The sequence below is a fragment of the Martes martes genome (assembly GCF_963455335.1).
Source record: "Martes martes genome assembly, contig: scaffold_120, whole genome shotgun sequence".
NCBI classification, from domain to species: Eukaryota; Metazoa; Chordata; class Mammalia; order Carnivora; family Mustelidae; genus Martes; species Martes martes.
Window position 1 is genome coordinate 54,125 of NW_027666658.1, and position 23,322 is coordinate 77,446.

Sequence of the window (23,322 nt, forward strand, 5' to 3'; positions counted from 1 at the left end):
TACTATGCAGCCATCAAAAGACATGAAATCTTGCCATTTGCGACGACGTGGATGGAACTAGAGGGTATCATGCTTAGCGAAATAAGTCAATCGGAGAAATATAACTATCATATGATCTCTTTGATATGAGGAAGGGGAGATGCAAGGTGGGGGGGTTTGGGGGGAGGTAGAAAAAATGAAAAGATGGGATTGGGAGGGAGACAAACCATAAAAGACTCAATCTCAAGAAACAGACTGAGGGTTGCGGGGGGGAAGGGGGACGGGAGAGGGTGGTGGGGAAATGGACATTGGGGAGGGTATGGGCTATGATGAGTGCTGTGAAATGTGTAAACCAGACGATTCACAGACCTGTACCCCTGGGGATAAAAATACATTATATGTTTATTAAAATAAAAAATTAAAAAAAAAAAAAAGAAATTAAAGCTATAACCAATTTAAAAAAAAAAAAAAAAAGCATCTGACTCTTGATCTCAGCTCAGGTCCTGATCTCAGGGTCGTGAGTTCAAGCCCTGTGATGGGCTCCACGCTGGACGTGGAGCCTGCTTAGAAATTGAAAAAAAAGGAAAAAAGAAAAAAGAAATTGAAAAAAAGGGAGTGGGGTGGGGAGGGATGGGTGAGCCCGGTGATGGGTATTAAGGAGGGCACGTGCCGCATGGAACACTTGGTGTTACACATAAACAATGAATCATGGAACACTACATGAAAAACTAACGTTATGTACAGTGACTAACATAACACAATAAAAAAAAAATACAATCTTAAAAAAGAAATTAAAAAAGAAAATGCATAAAGCAAGTCAAGAGACTACTAAGTGCTAACAAAGATGTTCACTAAAACACGCTGGAGGTTCTGGTAAACTCATGTGACCCAGAGTCATGTTTCATATCACAGGTCATCAAAAGGCCCAAAGGTGGTTTTCTGGAAACTGAGAATGTTGCCTGTTCTCCTTGACTGGGCTCCTCGGAAAAGGTCCTCTGGTCTCCAGCTCTTCGCAGCTTACACAGGCCTGTCAACAGCCGGCATGTGCTTCCATTTGGCTGGGTCGGAAATCTTTGTCCTAGGGCCAGTGTTAATGCCCTGGCAGGCTTGACAGGTCCCGCAGATCTGAAAGGGATCCTACCTGCACTTACCCTTTAACCCAAGGGTGATAAATGCCTTCATCTGCCACTGTTTTAAACCAGCGTTACTGAGGACATTAAACTGCCCTGAAATGTACTAATAGACTAATAACGCTGACTTGCTGCTTTCAAGTTGGAATAGACGTGGACGCTCCAGCGAGACTGTCAGCCCCAGTTCAAGGCTTGCTTCCCCCCCGAGAATCCATTTTCAGATAGAAACCAGTCATGAACACCTTGAAAGGATGGCTTTGGCTGAAGGAGTCATACCGCATTAGGTGGAAGTAGCACTTCGTTATGGTTATTTGGCGATCAGGTATGGTCTGAGACGTCTGTGTCTGGCTGCGGAGTTGACAATGGGTGGTAGCTTTGTGGCCCACTGACCCGACTGGAGTTCTGTTATTCAAATATGAATCTTAGTACCACCGTGAAGCTCTCCCGCAGACAGCTGAAGCCACGAGTCACTTGACTTTCAATTACCCTGGATGACCTGGGCGTCCAGACACCGCGGCCTCCCTGACTGAAGCAGTTGGAAAAGCAGGGCCTGAGGCTCCCCGAGACATTCCACCTGCCACTCAACGCTTCGCTTGTGCCAGCTGTGCCCTGGTCACCTTCCCTTGTGACTGGCTGCTCTGTGGACTTCAGATTCTCGCCCAGCCAGGAGCCAATTCCTGTGATCAGTCTCGAGATCCCCCTTTTCCTACTGGTTCTCCTTCTTGGGTTAAATCCTGACTCATAAACAAGGAACAAGAATGGCCACAAGGGGGCCTCCTAGCCCCCCAGCTGGGTATGAAAACATGATCCCAGACTTGATGGAACAACGAGCTGCCGAAAGAGCAGACCCCTTCTCGGGGCGGGTGGCAAGTGGGGCTCTCCGCCCCTTGCTCCTGAACACGGACTCACTGCCAAGACGGGGCTTTCTGCGAGGCTCATGTACGCGCGCCCAACAGCACAGCGGACTTTGATTACTGTATGTGGCTTTTGAGCATTTGACATTAGTGAAAAGGAGAATCGGAATTGTATAATCTTAAAGAGGGTTCCCAAGACCCTCTAGACGCCCTCCCACCTCCCCAGAGCTGCCTTTTAACCATCCTTTCACTTGCTTCCCCCAGGAACTGAGACACCACGTTCCAGCCCGCCCAGAATGGTTAGCTGCACTCTGGCAGGGCTTCCGGTTTGGACAAGGACAGCAACCTGTGACCCTGTGACCTGGACACCACCACCCAGGATCATCTGTATTTGCTCTGCATTTGTGTTTTCTCCCCAGTAAGATGTCTGAACCTTAAGTCAGGCTCTGCCTCCCCAGACCCCACTTCTGTTTCAAGATCCAACATGCCCCACGGACTATGACGTGTCCTCAACTACTGGTCCTCTCCCACCCCCCTCTCTAGAAGATTCTATTTAAGTCATCTCTACACCCAACATGGGCTTTAACTCGTAACCCCAAGATGAAGAACCATGGGCTCGGGGGCGCCCAGGCGCTTCAGTTAGTAAGCATCTGACTCTTGATTTTAGCTCAGGTCATGATCTCACTGGTCATGGGATCGCGCCCCACATCAGGCTCTGTGTTCAGTGGGGAGTCTGCTTGAGATTCTCCCCCTCTCTGGCTGTCGCTCCCCACCCCCCACCTCCACCTCACGCTCTAAATCTTAAAAACAACTCGCATGCTCTACAGACTGCGCCAGGCGCCACTTGTCCCTTTTGGTGACGACGACACAGAGCCTCCTACTCCTACAGGCCCCACAGCCCAGCGCACACCCGTGAGCACTCAACAACAGCACAGACTTGGATTGGTTCATACACACACGCACACAGTGTTCCTACGGGTCACTGAGGCCTTTTTATTCTGCTCACAGAACCACTGGGGATCTCCCCTGTGGACACCTCGGGATTATCGTGTAGACAGACGTGGCTCCAGACACTGGGTTGGAAGTGAGGTGAGAAAACAATGATTTGGGCCAACCTCACGACTACAGAGCTAGGGTTTCCCGCAGGGCTCCAGATGGTCGAGTCAGGCTTCTGCGGCAGTTCTAAGGAAGCAGCGAGAACAGCACAGGGACGGGAGCGGGCAGTTAACTAGCAGAGGCCCCGGCCAGTCTCGGCTGGGGGGCCTCGAGCGGCCCTGGGGGCAGGGGGCGCAGAAGTCTAATGAGCCGACTCAGGACCACAGGACCTGGGGTGCGCCGCCTGGAGCTTACTTGGCGAGGGGGTTTCGGAAGCTTCTGCCGGCGAACTTAGCCTTGCTACCCAGTTCCTCTTCAATTCTTGGGAAGCAGAAGGCGGGGGGGGGGGGGGGAGAGAAGAGAGATCAAACGTCCATTCCCAAGGCCCCGCAGACACACAGGCTCAGCCTCCCCTCAGTGTGGCTGCTCAGAGCCAGCAGGAGAGCGAGCAGCCGGCTCTGCCCGGCCCCGCAGCTCCCCCGCAAGTGGGCCACTGCTGCTGCTCCTCCTTCCCTGCCTTCCCCCACCCCAGGACAAACTAGAAAAAAGGTCAGGGCTGCCATCTCTTGGCATGTAACACACGGACAACCCAATTTTGGGGGAGCTCGTTCATGAAGCATCTGCATCCTGGCGCCCCATCCAGTGGGGAGCCGGACCGGACACACGGGCAGGAGACACGGGTGTCACTGAAGGACTGAACCCTGGGCGCGCTCATGGTGCAGTGGTGGGGATAACAGGTCAACGTCTCTACACGTTTCTCTGAGACACAGACTGAGGTACTCATAGCGGAAACCCTACGGCTAGAACGTGCTTAAAACACTCCAGTGAAGGAGGCAGCAGCACAGGTGTCCACAGACAAGCCCCGCAGGAAGGCCGGCGGCTGCAGCACATGGGTGACGGGGAGGGGACGTCCCACTAGTCTTGGTGGAAGAAGGAGTAACATAGAACGAAGGGACATTCCTTTTCCCGCAAGACTGGAAAAAGGACAAAAAAGAGGCAACTTTCCAAGTTCAAGAGCTTCCCAAGCATTATGATAAAAACGGACCAGACTGGGATGCCTGGATGGCTTAGTTGATTAAGCATCTGCTCGAAGCTCTAAGAATTCTACGATTGGCGCGCCTGGGTGGCTCAGTAGGTTAAGCCTCTGCCTTCAGCTCAGGTCATGATCCCAGGGACCTGGGATCAAGCCCTGCATTGGGCTCTCTACTCAGTGGGGAGCCTGCCCCCCCCCCACCGCCTGCCTCTCTGCCTACTTGTGATCTCTGTCAAAAAAAATGAATCTATAAAATCTTTAAAAAAAAAAAAATCTAGAATTAAATTATCCAAAGGAGAACCTGTTCCCTTGTCGACCAGCAGATGGCAGCACAGCGTGGCTCAGGATCCAGCTTCCTGGCAAGGTGCCTTAAGCCTTAAATCCCCCCCCCCCCCCCCCCCGCCAGCTCGCACCAACCCCACAATGCTCAGGCCAGTCCCCAACCACGCTGCCCCGGGGCCAGGCCCGCCTCCACATCTGCCCCCCCCCCCCACTGCAGGGAGGGTTCCTTTTTACCTGAGGATCTGGTTGTACTTGGCCAAACGCTCAGATCGGCAAGGTGCCCCCGTCTTGATCTAGAATGGGAAAGAAAGGTCACTTACACTTGTAGACTTTCAATCTTCAAGAGCATTTTGGGCAGGAAGGAGGGGATGAAGGAGCACCCAGGACCCCATCTGCGTCCCCACCTCCCAGTACCACATCCGGGAGGCTGAGGTCAAAGAACACTGAGTCAAGTGGCTCTTTACCTGCCCAGTGCAAAGTCCCACCACCAGGTCAGCGATGAAGGTATCCTCCGTCTCCCCAGAGCGATGCGACACCATGACGCCCCAGCCGTTGGACTGGGCCAGTTTGCACCTAGAAATCAGGAAACAACCCAGATGCATGTGACGGTGGGACTCCATTCCTGGGCACAGCAGCCCCATCAGGCCCTCCTGATGCCCGGCCTCATGACCCCTGGTAGGAGACCAGAAGAGGGGCCAAAGCCAGGAGCCACCACTAAGCTCTCAGCTCCTGGGGAAAATAATCTTCACCTTCCTCTCCACTCGCAGAGCCCTGAGGACCTTCTTAGCCTCTACGTCACATTTAAAAATCTGGGTTCAGCCCCCTTGAGGTGAGAGGCTTGTCTCCCCCAACAGCGCCCATGACTAACATTCTCCACGAGTCTAACCCGACCATGCAGTGTCAGGACCGGGCCACAGTCACCCGGTACCCCAGGACCCTTGGCGCCACTGCTTAGAGGCCACCAGAAGTTCAAGCTTGAACGACAGCAGCCCTCCACCCCCCAGCAGACAGCAGCTCTGGCTGAGGGTCAGCCCCTCGCTCTGGGACAGCCAACCCCCCAGTGCACTTACGCCTGGAGAGACTCAGTCACGGAGCCGATCTGGTTCACCTTCAGCAGGAGGCAGTTGCACGATTTCTCGCTCACGGCCTTGGAAATCCGCTTCGGGTTGGTCACAGTGAGATCGTCCCCCACCACCTGGATGCCGGCGCTGGCAGTGAACTTCTGCCAAGCCTCCCAGTCATCCTGGTCAAAGGGGTCTTCGATGGACACCACTGGGGAAAGGAGAGAGCCACGTCTGGTCATTGAGCCCCCTACCCCACACCCCAACTTCCTCACCAGTTCTCTCCCCCTTGCCCCCACCAGGACAGGACCGGCCCTGGAAACACTCCGCCTGCCCACCGAAATCACCTGCAACCCCAGCCGCTACAGATGCTGAGGGGGACACGGCTCTGTCCAGTGCGGCCCGAGTCTCGTGCCAGTGAGAACAGAAACAGCCGTGGGCTCGGGAGGCTAAGAGCAGACTTGTCTTGGCCCCACCCTGGGCACCTTCTCTAACCCCGTGTTTCAATGCGGAGACTTAAAAGACTTCCCAGCCTGGTTCTTGCTCCAGCACGTGCTGAGTGCCCTCGGGTGAATTACTGACCCACCCGGTGCCTCAGCCCCCACCCCCCACACGGGCCAGTATCAGTCTCTACCCTGTGTGCATTATACCATGCCCAGAGGGGCACCCACTCTCCACCCCAGTGTGCAGGAGCCAGCGCCGCCCCCAGCCCAGGGGCTCGCTGGGACAGTGACATTAGAGCCTCCCACACGAGGCCAGCGGCACTCACCTGGGTAGTCCTTGATGAAGGACTTGTACAGGTTGGCCAGCTCGTCGGGCGTGATGTACCTGCTGGGGTCATCGGGGGACTTGAAGTCCAGGTCATACTTGCCCGACCGGAAGAACTCCGAGGCCGCTACGTCCATGCCGATGACCACCTTGTCGGTGTAGCCGGCTTTCCCGATGGCGTTCTTCAGCAGCTCCAGAGCTGGAAGGGGAGGGTGGCGACAAGGTTGGAACCAGGCAGGGGGCGAGAAAAGGGCCCTCCAAGAGCTGCCCAATGGACACCCTCACAGAAAGACCGAGAGGGGCCCTGGCCCCAGCCATCGCTTCCAGGATTCTGGTGTTTTGTGTGTTGAAGCAAGAAACCACTGGTCAGGGCCCCCAGCAGATAACCCAGTGGGAAATTCAGCCTCGACTCTCAGAGGCTTTCTCACTGACGAATGCTCCCCGATTTAGCAGGTAGGACAGCTGTGTGGGCCGAGACAGTGACAGTGACCAGCTGAGTCAGCTGTCCTGGATAAGCTGAGCTGGGATCTGAGAGCAAGCCCGGGGGACCGCCAGCCCAGGAGGGCAGGGTGAGGGCGAGGCCCTGCCTACGGGGCCCGCTGTCCCCAGCCCAGGCGCAGGGTCCACCTCACTTGGCAGTGCTGCCCATACGGGAAGGGACAGAGACACTCGGCGCCTGTTCCACAACGAAAGGGTCATTTTTCTGCAGGTCAAAAATGGCGAAGCATCAGCATTTTGTATGACTGACCCTGAGAGCAGGATGGACCTTTTTTTTTTCACTATCTGTCCTGAAGGCAACAAAACGGTTGCTGAACTCTCCTTTCCTTCTGCAACAAAAACCTCAGCCAGGAGCCCTTGTCCTGACTCGGTCGGACTGACTCTTCCATTTAACCCAGTGCCTGAGGACTCCGAGCAACACGGCTCCGTGTAAGCGTTCCTGTGGGGGGAATGTGCCGGGGGGTGCCTGTCGCAGGCTGGACAGACGCCATCTCCTAACACAGAGCAGACTTCATTGAGGTGACGCGAGAACGGCACGGACACGGGGCGCCTGGGTGGCTCAGTCACGGCGGCATCTGACTTTGGCTCAGGTCACACGATCCTGGAGGTCCTGGGATGGAGCCCAGAGTCGGGCTCCCTGCTCCGTGGAAGTCCACTTGGCCTCCCCTCTCTGCGCCTCCCCTCCCCAGCTCAGGCTCTTCCTCTCTTTCAAATAAATCCGTAAAATCTTAAATTACGTGTTAGCTCGCACAGCCCTCCTCAGAACTCGACGTGCAGGGACTTGTGAGTGTCGGGGACGGCACAGCAGCTGCGCGGGCGGGGCTGCAGAACACGGGACACCGCCCGCGCCCCCCCCCCCCCCCCCCCCCCCCGGCCCCAGCCTTTACCTTCTTTGTTCTCCAGGATGTTAGGCGCAAACCCGCCTTCATCCCCCACGTTGGTGGCGTCCTTCCCGTATTTCTCCTTGATGACGTTCTTCAGGTTGTGGTAGACCTCGGCCCCGATGCGCATGGCCTCGCGGAAGCTGGCCGCGCCCACGGGCAGGATCATGAACTCCTGCATGGCCAGCTTGTTGCCGGCATGGGAGCCACCGTTGATGACGTTGAAAGCCTGGGGGGAGACAGAGACCAACACGGCCATCTGGCCCCCGAGAGTCCCACCCAGCGGGCCATGTGCAGCTCTGGAATGCTCGCCGGGTCCCCCCCCCCCCCCCCGGGAAGGGCAGCGATCACCACTGAGGATGGGCTGTTGCCTCAGTGCACACACGACCCAAGGAGTTTCATCCCCTCGTCAACAGTAGGAGACATGGAGTACCGGGAGGCTGAGTCCCCTGCTCCGGCACTTCTAGCAAGTGGCAGGGGTCCGCGGCTGGGACAGACACAGGTGGAGGAGACCAAGAGGAGGGAGGTCTCAGGTGCCCACAACTCCTCACTCGGGAGGCTCCAAGCCACTCACCGGAACCGGCAGGATGACTTCGGCATTGCCCGCCAAGTCAGCAATGTGGCGGTAAAGGGGCACCCCCTTCTCGACGGCCCCCGCCTTGCAGACAGCCAGGGACACCCCCAGAATGGCGTTCGCACCAAATTTAGCTGCAATAGAACAGTCAGATGGAGGGATTACTCAATCACGGCATCCTGGCTTGCACCCCGACACCAGAGCACCTTCCTGTTCCGACGGCACCTGCTCCCTGTGTCCCACCCAGAGACGTTCCACGGGGACTGACCCGCTTTCTCTCGCTATGGGAAAGCCCTTCTTTGGTCTACAGAGCTCTGGCAAATCCCATAGACTGTGTGACTTACTCTAAAGCACAGGCCTCTTTTGAGTAACCCTACGCAAATGCTGCTGTCCCGGGCTATTGCTCCTGAGGTTTAAAAACGTGATTTATTGGGGGGGGGGGCGAGGGGCCCCGAAAACCGAGGGCCAGGTGTCCACGCGGCCAGCATGCGCCGCCTCCAGCAACTCACACTTGTTTTCTGTTCCATCCATCTCGATCATCAGCCTGTCGATCTTCTCCTGCTCCACGACATTCAGTTTCTGTGGGGAGAAGAGAGGGTCAGTCTCTTGGGGTGTGGGGTGTGCTGTCACTCTCCCCATAGGACCTTTGGGCTCCCGTGAGGGGACCCAGATAACTCTGAACCTGTGAAGTCCGAATCACTTGTCTGGCAGGCCAAAAAAGGGGGGCGGGGGAGGAATCGAGAGAAAGAGGGGACGCAGCACTGCGCTTCCTTGCTCTCCCATGGTTGGGCATTCCTCCGAGCTCCAGGGAGCCGACCGCGGAATGCAGAAGGTCCGGTCCTGGTGTCACGGAGTGAGTCCTCCCCGGGGGTCCGAAGTCACATCACACGTAAGACAGAACTGCCGGGTACATGCTAACAGAGGCAGTGCTACACCGTATTACACCGTAGTGTAATTCGGGGGGGGGGGGGCGATAAAGTAAGTAACTCCGTTCGTGCAAACGAGCCGTGCTCCTCAAAGGTTAGTTGACACAGCCACCGGCCCCAGCTATTTTCAGTGACGGTACCCCTTGTTACCTCACGGGAGACAGTACTCTGGCATATAGCCCAGAATCTGAGCAAAATGCTTGACAATGGCTCGAAAGGCGTTATTTCTGGTCAAGTAATGAAGTTTAAGCCAGCTGGGCTCCATGACAGGCATGGTACCTACAAACCAAGTAAATCCCCCAACCTCCCCAAAACGGGTGTCTTAAAAACCGGCTCTAAGGAATTCACTGAAAGTCAGCATTACTTTAAAACCTTCACACCTGACTGTAACAATGTATTACTTTATTTGTAACATTCTATGTATAAAGACTAAAAAAATGAAAAGAAAACCCTGCAGAACCCCACCATGCCCCATTAATAACTTGACACCTTTAGCTTTTTTGACAAAGCACGTTTGGCCAAAAAGTGAGCCATCACCCAAGCATGATGGCTTGAGGCAAACCTTGTCAGAGTTTGACTGAAGAACTGTTTCCCCCAAGGGAAGAAAAATGTTCAGGAAAGCCCGGCTCACTGCGTCAGTCATGCCAGGTAAAGGGCACCGAGGCACAGAGTACAGGGCACGGGGAGGGGCCCAGGAGGCTGGTTCGCAGCGCTTGAGCCCACAGAGCAGCAACGAGAAACCGTCTGGGACCAATTACTGAAGGTGTGAGCACGCCAGGGAGAGACCACAGAGGCACCCATCTGCCGCTGGTGTATAGGAGGAATTTGGGGGGGGTGGGGGGCCCACACCTAAAAACAGATGGGACACTGGGGCTTTGGGCCATCTGGTCCCCCTCCCAACTTCACCTACAGCAGCTCAACTTTTCTCTAAGCTTACTCTCCTGGTTAAGATTTTATTTAAAAAAAAAAAGAAAAGAAAAGAAAAGTCGTCAGTAGAAATATAGTAAATAATTCCAAGTTCATGAAAAATAGTCGGGTCACCATGGATACCAAGCTCAACGCCCAAGAGCCGCTCTTAAAATCTGGATCTGAACATCCCCAAGGTCAAGAGAGTTGGAGGGGAAAATCAAGGCCATGAGACGGTCTCCCGTGGCTCTGTTCCAATTCCATTCGCTGTTAGATGTGGACACACAGGTAGGGGGTGGATTAGAAAGGGTGAGATCATTCTCATGCACGACAGGGAATCCGACTGGCTTCTTTAGCTCTCAGAATGAGCTCTTCCATAACCAGGAAAGCCCACTGGCCCGGGAGGCGCTCCGAAGGCATTAATACATTAGTTATTGGGAGGCAGGTCCTACCTTGCTAATCAGGGCAGGTGCAATAGTTTTATTGATGTGCTCAACAGCCTTTGAGACACCTAGAAGGAACAATCATATCAAATTACCGACATTAACAAAAAACAGGCTTGAGCAGCGTTGAGCGAACCACCAATGTTGTTAACCCAAATATCCAGAAGCCCGCCCGAAAGACCTTAAAGGGGACTGCTTCCAAATCCCCATTTCTCTGCCCCCCCAGAATCGGGGTACTTTCTGGCCCAGTCTGAGTGCTCTTACCTAGGACCCCCAAGGATTAGAGCCACACACAGAGCAACCATCTCAGAACGTCTGAAGGGGCGTTAGTTGGCAAGACCATGCACTGGGGACACCAGCCATAAAACTACAGATGTCCAATGTATTACCTGTGTGCACAAGGCTGGTGCCAGGAACTCATTAATATACTTAACGGGTCTGGAGACACCTGACCAATAGAGATTGATGGAGAAGGAAAAAAAGACAGACTCAGAAGAGAACAGGCTGTGAAGGACAGGGGAGAGAGAGAGAGAGAGAGAGAGAGAGAGAGAGAGACAGGAAGGCAAGAGTCGCGGGACCAGGAGTTTACCCTCCTGACAGTCCAGGGGAGGCACAACCCAGCTTTAGACCAGTACCTGCCCGGGGCCATGGGCAGGGGGAGCCCAGGGGAAATGGCCTTCCTGTGGCATGATCGCCGGATGGCTAGCCCTGGGCTTCCCCATCTCCCTTCATCACTGCCCCTCATCTGCAGTCTTTCTAGACTTTTCCCCTATCATCGCCCTCCTCTGAAAATGTAATACGGGAGATACACTGTCCATCCATACTAGCCTTTTGGAGGGCCATAAATCATGGTAAAATCGGAGAATATTTTTGCCTCCCCCAAGAACCAACTTCCAACCCTGGGTCAATACTTTCCCTGCTGAGAACGCATGGTCTGCCCCACCTGCTTTTCTGTAACTTGGCCCCCTAGATTCTGTCCACAGAGAGAGGCGAGCATTGCAAAACCAGTTAACAAGTCCGTCTGCACAGTGCGCAGCACAGGCTGGCCTGGCCAGACTGCTGTCTGGGAATTCATCACCAGAAAGTTCAAACTAGTGGGGCTGATCTGTCAGTGAGCCACAGGCTAGAACTTTCAGATACTCCCGAGACGACACCCTGGGAGACTGGGAGCGTGGCAGGGCTCCTCAGTCAGTATTAGTTAACACTCTCCTTACCCTGAGGTTCCCTGGCCTACCCAAGAGTTTTCTAGATGGGAGAGAAACCACGAGAGAAGCAAGGTTAAAACGCGTGCCCCGGAGATTATGGGTTTAGGAAGGCTGGACCGGACAGGGCCAACTCTCCCAGCTACAGCTCCCAGTACGTGCTCAGCTTTGACGCCACAGACCGAATGAGGTGTTGCCCTTGAACGCAAGGCACATGGAGAGTGGGCCACAGGCCTGCAAGGGACACGCAGCCACACTCCACAGGGACGGGCCGGGGGTCCGACTCTTACCTTTCCCCATGTAGCGGGTCTTGTCATTGTCCCGGAGCTCGAGGGCCTCATAGATACCAGTGGACGCACCACTGGGCACAGCAGCTCTGAAGAGACCTGCATGTCGAGGGTGGGCGGGGAGAAGAGTCGTGATTGAGAAACACAGTTCAACCCTTGCCCGACTCCCGCCCCCCAGCAGATGGCATCTCTTAGGAAACGCTGCCACTTCCTCCCACCAACTGGAGATTCAGACAGTCCGTTTCCCCTGTCTTTCACGCTGGTACCAGGCCCTAGCGCCGACCGTAAGGCGAACCGGCGGATTTCTCTAGTTTGAAGATCAAGTTTTCAGGCAGAGCTTCTCAAACACTAACGCGCACACAGATCACCGGGTGATCTTGGGGTGAACCTAAGACGCAGGTTCTGAAACGGGAGGTCGAAGACTCTGCGCCTGCACCTCCAGCGAGCTCCCGGCTGGGCCCTGCAGCTGGCCTGGCGCCCACCCCCAGCAGCACCGTCCAATGGAAGGACGATGCAAGCCACCCAAGAGATTTAAGACTTCCCAGTAGCTACGCTGAAATAAGGGAAACTCATTTAATATGCTGTTGAACCAAATACATCCAAGAGACTATCATTTCAAATATGTCATTAATGACCCATTATGAGCTACAGAAGAGAACACAGATAATCAAGGTCTGAATGTAGTGACACTAGAACACAAGGAGGCACTGCCCTATGCAGCCTCGGGGACACAGAATCCAGACATCGGGCCAGACCTGTATCCTGGGCATAGACGTGGCTGACCTTGGCCTCCAAGATCAGTGTCAGGAAAGGTACTGCATGATCTGGTTACAAGGGCAGACAGGTTCAGGGAGCAGGAAATGAAGGCAGCCTCCAGACTACTTGAAACTGTAAGGCATTTCCCGTCTGAGGCAGGAGAAGTCACACAAAAAAGAGGGGAAAAAACCACCAGAGATGTAAATCAAACGATCAGCTACTACGCCTGTGTGCACGCAGCCAGGCGCAGGGTGTCTGGACACAAGGCGCTGGCTCGCGCTGTCCCCATCAGGCACCGACGGGGTGAGGAAGTTAGGAAAGCCAGTGCCCCGAATGGAACTATGGACTCTGGGTGATGATGCATCAGTGCAGGTCTGACAAGAACAAACGTCCCACTCTGCTGGCAGAGGGTGTGCCTGTGTGGGGAGGGGGAGGTGTGTGCTCTCTGTCCCTTCTGTTCAATTCTGCTGTGAGCCTCAAACTGCTCTAAGAAGTAAATTGGGGGGGGGGGAGGGATGAGAGGCTCTGAACAAATCCTCCATTTCCTGTTTTTGAAAAGCACCAAGTGAAACACGACAGAGTTCCATTCCTTTAAATTTCCAAAAAATATTAACTTTGATCATTTTAAAGCGTTTCAAGGGAAATGCCCCCTCCCAACAAATCTTAATCTTGAGTCTTTTTTCCACCGTTGGTTAAGGTCCATTACTTGCCAAATGGAAAGTTCCACCCTCTGACTAAGCAAGCCAATCTCGTAAGAAAGGGAGTTCCCAGCATCCTCTGCGAACGCACGGTCCTGGCCACGAAGCACATGCTCGAAGCCACCCTGCTCCCAGGGCACCCGCCACAGTGAGTAAGCCTGGGCAGAACGCAGCAGGCTTCGCTCAGTGATGCCTGGACTCGAGGGACCTTCTTTTCCTGGGCAAGGGGGGAGGAGAGGACCGGAAGGGAAGGGCCGCACTTTCCACAGTGACTCAGCTCTGACCGGCAGGTTTGTGTGCTCTGCACCAGCGTTAATTCTGCCTGAAGCTTCTTTTCCTACCTCACCACCCAGGTCCATTTAGACAACAGCTGAGACCTTGCTGGAGGTTAACACAAGGGGAGAGCTTTGAAGAGTCCCCATTTTATTTACTTATTTTTTTGTTTCACGTGGGCCAACCCCCTCCTAGGGGACTTAGAGCCATGGAAAAAACAAGGGCCTCTGGTGTCCCAACACCCACATCTATGAACTATTCCCAATCCTTGGTTTAGTAACAACTTTTAGGGGCGCCTGGGGGCTCAGTCGTTAAGCCTCTGCCTTCGGCTCAGGTCATGATCCCAGGGTCCTGGGATGGAGCCGCACATCGAGCTCCCTCTCTCTCTGTCAAATAAATAGAATCTTGGGGGAAAAAAAAGACTTCTGGAGACAAACGTGAGAATGCTTTGCATCTACCTGCACTCCCCTCCCCTTTCCTTTTCAAGAAATAAAGCTCCATCCCACCACACCCGATCTGCTCGTTTGCTCAGAGCAAGTTGTGAAGCGGACTAGTGATGGGCCATTTTAGGGACGAGGTGTCACCTTACTTCCTGACCTCATTGACCTGAGAGCCAAGCAGTCTTGTTTGAAATCCCAAAGAGCAGCAGGACAAGGACCCCATGCCTGGCAGCCCTCCCCACCTCCTCCAGGTCAGGAACCACAACCTCCCAGCACGTGCACGTCAGAAGGAAAGGCTTTTACAGCAGACCTTTCCCGGCCCAAGGCTCTATCGTTCTAAAAGGACGGAGTGAGGCAGAGGTGGTGCAGAAACCAAGGTGCACGTACCTTTGGAAGTGTAGAGGTCGACCTCAACGGTGGGATTCCCACGAGAGTCGAAGATCTCTCTGGCATGGATCTTGAGAATAGACATGGTGACTTTCTGGGGGGAAACACAGTTCATATCTCCCATCAATCATAATGCAGCCTTGGATCATTCATTCAAAGAATCACTTCTGAGGATTCCTGGACTAGAAAGAATTTACACCAGATACACATGGGATGCAAGAATGCTGCCAAGAGTCGGGAAAGCCTGCTGGGCCCAGCTCTGCAGGGCCTCAAATCCCACTAGTCCAGCGCCTGTCCTGTTAAGTAAAGAAAAGACAGGGAGAACCAAAAACAACTGGAAAGATTAATGTGCTGTTGGCATGCAGAATGGCTGGAATTGAGGCAGTCTGAAGTGGGTTATTGTCAATGGTTCCCAACGAGGTTGGCATGAGAATGGGAAAGGACCAAGGGGACATGAAGGTCACAAGCAAACTCATCCAGGACAAAAACTCCCAAGATGATCCAAGGAGGAAAATCTGGTTTGAAGTGGAATGGTGAATTCATAGCTGGGACATGGTTTGTACACTGTGGTCTCTGCTACTGCCAATTTCTGGGCCTTTCACATTCCACAGTACTTGGATCTTTAGCAAGACAGAACACACCAAAAATAACATTTAATTAGTATTTCAAATAGACATTTTACCCATTCAAAAAAAGACTGAATTATGAAACATCATTATTTGAAACTACAATAAAGATTCTATCCTTGAATGCTAAGATACTCTAAGGAAAGAAGCATTCTTTGAAAGCACCTCAAAAAAAGGGGGGGGGGAGACATTTGCAGCCACAAAGAGCGAATACCAAGTTCTCAAAGAAAGCCCTTTCTCACCACCCCTCCCCCACAGGGGCTGCCAAGGAAGAAATAATGCATCTTTAAGACTGAAAGTGGCCTGGCAAAATTGGTTTAGTGCTCAGAGCCATTATCTAGCTGGGCTCCTCTCCAGTATCTTGTCTGGAATGTTCTGAAGCAGCAAATAGCATCTTTCTTTTTTATAAGTTTCAAAATTAGACAATGAAGTCACTTCTGAGGCTTTGCAGTCTACGTAACAATGGAGTTTTATTCATTAGCCAATAAAGAGTATCTAGTTTTTATTTACTATCTTACAAAAAGGCAAATTTGTTTAAATGGATTTTTTAGTTTTAAGATTTCAGTTAACTTGAGTTTTGACAAATTATATACCTGTGTATGATTGCCACCACCCCAAAAAGTCCCCTTCAGGCCCTTTGCAGTCAATCTCCCCCCATCCTCAGGCCACCAATGACTGACCTTATAAGCTTTAGATATAATTTTCATTTTTAAAGGTTTTATTTATTTATTAATCTGACAAAGAGAGAGAGAGGGACACACACACACACACAGAGCAAGAGAACACAAGCAGGGGGAATGGGAGAGGGAAAGCAGGCTTCCGGCACAGCAGGGAGCCCCACGTGGGGCTCAATCCCAGGACCCTGAGATCATGACCTGAGCCCAAGTCAGATGCTTAAGGACTGAGCCACCCAGGCCACCCAGGCACTCCTAGATTCACTTTCAAGCACATCTTTACCTCCATTATGCCCTCATCCTGTCCTCAGATGCCGTTTTTTAATCTCAGTGATATTAAGACAAAATGATTTCACGGTGTGAAAACAAAATCGAACTTAGCTTTAAATTGGTCGAAAAACTATTCCTGAAGTCATTAAAGTTCAGTAAGCAAGGCCGGCAAGGAGGGCTGGCCTGACCACGAGTGTTCACAGCTTATCTGCCTGGACTGAACCCCGGACCAGGGGCGGTACCTGTGGACCGGGCAGTCGGGGCCTACGTGTGTCCCCCGCCGCGTCCCCACCGGCCACACCGCACAGAGGGAAGACCACATTGCACAACAAACAACGAACACAAGTTTTCTTAAACTACGTCCTTTTAATGTCAGCTCGGGGGCCGATTGCCGATGGCCAGGCCGGGGAGCCGGAGCAGCTCCTGCCTGACCTGGGCGAGGTCGCGGGGACGGCTTTCCCAGTAGGGAAGCGGCTCGGCCGCAGTCTCAAGAACAAGCACCCTCCGCAGTTCCATTCATTAGTCCCTGCCCATTCGGTCACCAGCCGCCCGACCGGAGGCCGAAGGCCACCAGCGGGGCGCAGGGGTGCTGCTGGGGGGAGGGGATCGCGGCTTCTGGGCATCTCTCCCGTCCCTGCCCCTCCCCCATTTTAGGGAAGGCCTGGCTCTAGCGAGCAGCCGGGGTGCGGCCCGTATCTCCCCAAGGCCTTGCACCCTCCGCGCCCGCTGCACGGAAGGCCCTCGCGTCCCACTCCCGAGCTCCCAGCGGCGCGGCGGCCCCGCTAAATCCGTAATCCCGGGCTAATCAGCTCCTGCCCCTCCGGCGGAGCACGGCTCGCACGTGCCGACCCGCCCCTTCCACATCCCCGTACCCCCAAGGGCAGGGCCCCGCAGGCCTTCCCCAGGTCCCTACCTGGCCGCCGGATAGCGCTGCCCGGGAAAAAAAGCAAAGATGCTGCAGGCACCGAGGACGAGCGTTAAGACGGAAGGACTGGCCGCTCCGAGAACCGTAAGCACGTCTCCCCGCCCCCTGCCCCGACTTCCTGCCCAGCTCCCCGAGAGCCCGCCCACTTCCCGCCCCCCCGCCCCGCCTCCGGAGCGCCGCCTCGCCATTGGCTCGGCGCGCCGTCACTCGGGCCCTCGCCTCCCGGGAAGGGGTGGGACTGCGGCGGCCGTCGCGGCCGGGAGGGGGGAGCGGCGACCCGAGGACGCGGAGAGGAGCGGGGGTGGGGAGTCCCGACTACCCCGCGGCTCTGTGGGGGTGAGGGCGAGTCCCTGCCCCGACGCCCTCCGTTCCCGCCCCCGGCCGGGACCCCAGGCCGAGCCTGGTCCGTGGCGCCGGGGCCCCGGGGAGGGGCGGGGTGGCGCGGCCGGCATGAGGGTTCGGGGCTCCGTCACGTACTCCGTGTCCCGCACGCACGCGGCGTCGCTCCGGCGCCTCACGTCCGGCCCACGACCTTGGCGACGACCTTCGCGGCCCGCCCCTCCCGGCCTGCCCCGCCCCTCAGTGCGGCGCGGAAGACCCCGTCGGCCTCGAAACGTAGGCGGCCGCGCGCCTCGATCCCGCTCCCGGGCCGGGGCTGCCGCGGGACCGCGGGGCCGCGTGTCGGGGGCCACGTGCGCCCGTCCGCGCCTGCGCGCTCCGCTCCTGGCCGCTCCGCCCGCCCGCCCGCCAGGGTGACCCGGTCTTTTTGTCCTTGTGCATCGGCCAGACAATGGGTTTCGGGCCCAGTTTGCCCAAAAGGAAGTGCACTTTCCTTCAATTAGAGCTGATGCTTTTTGAGCGCTTCCTACGTGCCAGGCACTTCTTCACGTGCATCGCCAGAGCTAATTCGGCCTCTAGCTCTTGCTAATGTTGCACGTGGAAAGCACCTATACACGTCATGATTGGGACTGGAATTTCACACAGACCTGGGTATTTCAAATCAGGTAGTATTCCACGGTAGTCTGGCCAATGAAAATAGGGAAGGGTGGGTGCGGAGATTTCACCTTGCTGATCAAGAAAGAGCTGCTACCCCCTTAAAATGAGTTCTGCAGCTCAATCCCCCTTCCAAGGAAGGGCTTTCTGTTATCATCGCTACTTTTGTATTTGCCAGCATTCACCTTGGTCTGTAAATCTGAGGGCTAAAGTAATGTCATGTATCCGTATTTTCTGCATCGTCTTGCAGAGAGAGATTCAAATGTGCATTGGAATTTAATCTTATTTCTCCTGATCGGCTGCAAAACCGCTTTTCTTGCTTCACTCCTAACATTTTTATCCCCTGAGCTACTGAGTTAGGTTTCCAAGGCACTGGGTAAAGGTGAGGGCCAATCGAGTCCACAGAATTTTGTTTCCTATTGGCTAAGAAGCAAGAACTTTCGGATTAAAGCAACAAGGAAGTTGTAAAATGTTTCCTAAAGAATTATGTGAGTTTTGCAAGCAGAGTTTGGGATACTGCCAGCCATACACTGATGTTGCAGACTGCTTAAAAACCAAGATCCCAGCCCCATGACTCAGCAGCTAAATCAGCTTCTAAGCTTTGTAACTCTGAGGAAATCAGACACTTAAGAGCTCCTGTTCAGAGCAGTTCTAGGGTGTGGCCCTCAAAGGGCTCCCAAACAATCTCTTTTCCATTAACATGGTTAGAGAGATAAAGAAGAAAGACGGGGCTCCCTGGCCAGACCCGGTGAATCTAGCCGGAAATCAAACGCAGAACCTGGTCTCAGCTGTTGCTGCAACATTCTTGGAGGCCACAGCATAGTGACCTGAGCCAGCACTTCGACCTCAAGTTGTAGCTCAGATGTTAATGATTCGTAGAGATGCCCTCAAATCTTTCCCCAAATCCACAGCTTGCCAAATGCCCTCCCTGTCTTCACAGCTCCTGAGGCGTTGTTAGCAGGCCACGGAGCTCACGTTTGTCTGCTGCCCAGTGCAGGGGAGTTTACCTCGTTACAAGGATTTAGTTCTTTATCACCAACAGGATGCTTGGGCAGCAGTTTTTGCAGTGGCATATCCAAAGCCCTCACCTTCCTGGTGGGCAGGGAGGGGTATGAGGGTCCAGGGCTGTTTCAGAAGACCATGCACATGTAGCTCCTGGAAGACATTTGCTGACACCAGGATTGAGGGAAGGTGAACCACAGCAGCCTATGACCTACCTGGGTTACTGATTCTATCTGTGGCCCATATATGCACTCTGGTTGGAAACTGCTGGCCGGCTGAAAAAGGGACATAGCTCTTTGAGAAGGCGAGTCTCTAGCCAGATAGGAAACTTCAGTGTTGGACAAGGAGCATATGGGCAGTAAGAGATCAGAGGAGAATGGTGGCCATTAGGGGCTCTAAGTGCATGGCCTCTCCTTGTAACAGACTGTGAGGCTTTTTGTGTTTATTGCAAAGTATTTTGTGTATTTTCTGCAAAGTATTTCGCTTTTTGTGTTTACTACAAAGTATTTCGCATATATCAAAAACCGCATAAAGTTATCTGGTGTAAATAATAATAATTTAGGGGCGCCTGTGTGGCTCAGTGGATTAAGCGTCTGCCTTCCGCTCAGGTCATGGTCTCAGGGTCCTGGGATCGAGCTCCGTGTCGGGTTCCCTGCTCGGTGGGAAACCTGCTTCTCCCTCTCCCACTCCCCCTGCTTGTGTTCCCTCTCTCGCTGTATCTCTCTGTCAAATAAATAAATAAAATCTTAAAAAAAAAGAAAAGAAAAGAAATTCCACTCTTCCCTTGCAATTTTTGATAGAAATTTGATTGATTCTCAACTTAACACCCTTTTCTGGTTCTTCACAAAGAAACCCGCATGTCCCTCTACTTTTATGGCGGCTTGGAGGCTTTGAGCCTCTACCTTTACGGCGGCGGCTTTTGAGCTTTGAGGGCATGTCCTAGGGCATGCCTCCTCTGCCATCCTCAGAGATGACCTCACAAAGTCAGCAGGAGGAAGGAAGAATTGGGCAAGACTTGGATTTAGGAAGACGGAGCACAGTGTGGTTTTTAAAAACAGTCCCTGCTAGGAGGGAACTTATCTAGGGGTATGCAGAGGGGAGGAATAAGGACGAGGGGGGATAAAGATTTTAAAAACCCAGGGAAGTTGGAGAAGCAAGGAGCAGGCCCCCTCGAGCAGCGTTCTCCTTGGAGGAGCGCGTGAAGGAGAGCACAGTGGGCGTGGAGGCTTGGTTGGAAAGAGCTGGACAGATCCTCGGTGCCGCAACTCCTTTATCTCTGAAATGGGTGTGATAATACCAACCTCAGGAGGCTGCCAGGAACTGTAACAGATCCAGGTAGTTCTTACCCGTGTGGGAATCATCTCTCAAAGCCGGAGTACAGACTGGTGGGTCACCGATAGCGCTGAGCCGCTGTGACAGGATCCTGGGGCACTATTCTTTTTTTTTTTTTTAAGATTTTATTTATTTATTTGACAGACAGAGATCACAAGTAGGCAGAGAGGCAGGCGGAGAGAGAGAGGGGGAAGCAGAGCAGAGAGAGCAGACTGAGCAGAGAGCCCAATGCGGGGCTCGATCCCAGGACCCCGGGATCATGACCTGAGCCGAAGGCAGAGGCTTTAACCCACTGAGCCACCCAGGCGCCCCTTTTTATCCCTATCTGTTCCTACCCTCTTTTACTCCCAGTTCTTAAGGTTGTCACTAGGAGGCCCAGGCAGCTGTGGCCTTGGAGGCCAAAAACCCTGTTGGTGTGGCCAGTGCAGAGGGCTCCTGGCTGTCAGGCAGGCCGGTGGCTTTTCTAGAGGCGAGGAGTGCAGAACCCCTAGATGGCCCACTCGGAACTATGAGTCCCCTCGAAGGAAAGGGAGGTCTGAGGACACAGTGTAAGAGCTCCCGATGGGAGAGCAGGACCTGAGTTCTTCCTTCGGAAGGTAGTGGCCCCTTGTGATTCTCCCAGAATGCAGTTTCCATGGGCCGGTCACGAGGACTGCAAGACAATGAGAAATTCTTCCTACACTTTTCACAGATGGGTGTTACCGAGGCCTTATCACCTGCCAGGTGTAGCCCATTTCCCTGTCAACAAGACCATGAACAGGTTCCGTGCGGTTGTCTCCGTTCTCAAAGCGCGGAGAGGGGGGCCAGCCGCGAGTGAACAGAGGCGCCCGGGGACCTGCTCCTCCAAGAGGAAGTTCACCTTGTCCTTGGATTTTAACGAGCTGCCACAACACTGAACTTAGTCCAGGGAGCCTTCCCGTAACTAGCATTATCTACCCAGGACTACAACTCCCTCCCCGAATTCAACTGTAACAGCTTCACACTAAGAAACAAGACTCCTGAAGGCTTCCTTACCCGCTGGATACTGTGATTGAGTTTGGAGCTGGAAGGAGAAAGCGGCTTACAGAATCAAAGCAACTGTTACACCGTATTGCAGTTTGAGTTCCAATTCCAAATGTCCCCAACCCCATTCTCATGGTGGCATTCACTGGCATTTCCTAAACAAAAGGGCAGAAAGTCCGATTTTCCACAAACCCTTTACAGTTCCCTCGAAAAGCGAAGCTGCTGGGCCTCCTACACTGGGGTTCCCGGGCTCCTGATTCTTTGTGCAGTGCTTCCTGCGGGTGGGGAAGTGCCGAGGACAGAATGGCTTTCAGCTCAGAGCTGTCAGAGGCTGTCAGGATATCCGCATGGTGAGAAGGGCCGTACCGACTGGGTCGATTTATAACTGGCTGACCTCGTCTTCTAAGGGGCTGATCCCGAACTGAAGGCTCGCTTCTTGATGAGGGTGGCAAGGACATGATGCTAAAAAGTCCCAGGTTGTCAGAGTCTGGGCCAGACAGCTGTGCGGGTAAATGGCTGACTCAGGGTTTGCCCCAGCCAGGCCAGGCCAAGATGTAGGGGTGATAAACTACCCCCTCCTGAGGAGTTTCTGACTGCCAGCCACGCCCACAACGCCTGTGGAAGGATCTCTCAGACGGGGCATGCCCTTACTACTGGATGCCACCAACTGGATTGAAGATCAGCACCAGAAATGGCCGATGAGCTGGCCTGGCCTGAGAGCTCTGCCTGGTAGGAGCACGTCCTAATGGCCTGGGGCTGACTGGGCGGCCAGGTTTGAACTCCGGATAAACACAGAGAATGATTTGATGGTAGAAAGGCAGAAGCCATGAGGCTGGAAAGTCCATGAGGAAACAGACTCCATGAGGTGGTGAGAAGGAGTCTGGTGTCTGTTGGTTTAAGTCCCACCCTAATCTACCATGACCTCATCTTAATTTGACTGTGTGTAAATACCCTATTTCCAAATAGGTCATGTTCATAGGTTTCAGGTGGACGTGACGTTTTGGGGGACACCGTTCAACAAAGTACAGCCTCCCATCTTGCAGGGTCTCTCCCTGTAGCCTCTCATCATGCGGTAGTCTAGCCCTATGGTTGACAAACTGGCTCATGAACTGGATCTGTTTTTGTAAATAAAGTTTTATTGGTCACAGCCGTGGCCCTTTGTTTACATATTGTCAGTGGCAGCTTTCAAGCCGCAGTGGCCAAGTTGAGTAGTTGTGACAGAGACCGAAAAGCCCACGGAGCCTAACCTAACCCTTTATAGAGAAAGTTTGCCCCCCGCCCACATCTGTTCCAGCTTCCCACATGGCAGCTGTCACATGCTCAGGTCACATGCTCAGGCCCCGCATCATTGTGGGTGGGGCTACCCACAAGCATGGCTCCCAAGAGGCCATTTCATGGGGACCTCAAAGAAACAGTCAGCCACAGAGGGCGGGCCAGAAATGGGGAGGCTTGGAGAGGGGACTCTTGCCTGTCTAGGGGACAGACCATGGTGCGTGGTGGCTGCATAGGTCCCAGGGGTGGTAGCAAAAGATGAATGAGAAGTGACTGGTTCCAGATAGATTTGCAAACACACCTGATGCTTTTTGCAGGTGGACTGGATGTTGGGAAAGCACCCAATTATTGATTCTCCTTCACCTGCTTCCAAAAAGGATCTGAGATTCCTTGAAAAAGGCTGTGTGCAATAAAATCCATACATATTAAATCAAGACTAGAAAGATACATACCAGGCAGTCAAGAGAATGGGCAAACAGCCACAGGGGAGGGAAAAGCTTGGCAGCGAGGGCTGCCTTGGCCCAGGAGACACTTGTTCCTTGAGACATTTTTCTTCCGTCTTAGGAATCAATATAGTTATAATAAAAATACCAAAGTGTCCAAAGAAGGAAGATGGCTACGAAGGGAATGGTGCCCCCTGAGAGGCAGCACCCTTGGGTGGTGCAGTCTCTGACCGCAGGTGGGCAGTGGTCCTGCTTGGGGACCAAGTGTGCTGTAAGATTGGGCACTTTAATACCGAATATATTACAGAAG

The 23,322-nt window shown here is 53.7% G+C and overlaps 1 protein-coding gene across 2 annotated transcripts; it reads right to left on the reverse strand.

Annotated features, from left to right (window-relative positions):
* Window positions 1-2,936: 2,936 nt before the first annotated feature.
* ENO1 (enolase 1) lies at window positions 2,937-17,678 on the reverse strand. 2 transcript variants are annotated; one of them, XM_080831399.1, is made up of 12 exons: window positions 17,446-17,678; window positions 14,474-14,567; window positions 11,923-12,018; window positions 10,440-10,498; window positions 8,665-8,734; window positions 8,156-8,289; window positions 7,588-7,810; window positions 6,204-6,401; window positions 5,444-5,645; window positions 4,838-4,946; window positions 4,608-4,666; window positions 2,937-3,379 (listed from the first exon to the last, which is right to left on the reverse strand). In XM_080831399.1, exons 2-12 carry the CDS (start codon window positions 14,556-14,558, stop codon window positions 3,310-3,312), a joined length of 1,305 nt encoding a protein of 434 aa, XP_080687525.1. In that variant the 5' UTR covers window positions 14,559-14,567; window positions 17,446-17,678; the 3' UTR covers window positions 2,937-3,309. The 2 variants fall into 2 exon arrangements, with proteins under 2 accessions (XP_080687525.1, XP_080687526.1); XM_080831400.1 differs by lacking the exon at window positions 17,446-17,678 and adding an exon at window positions 16,957-17,070.
* Window positions 17,679-23,322: the final 5,644 nt, after the last annotated feature.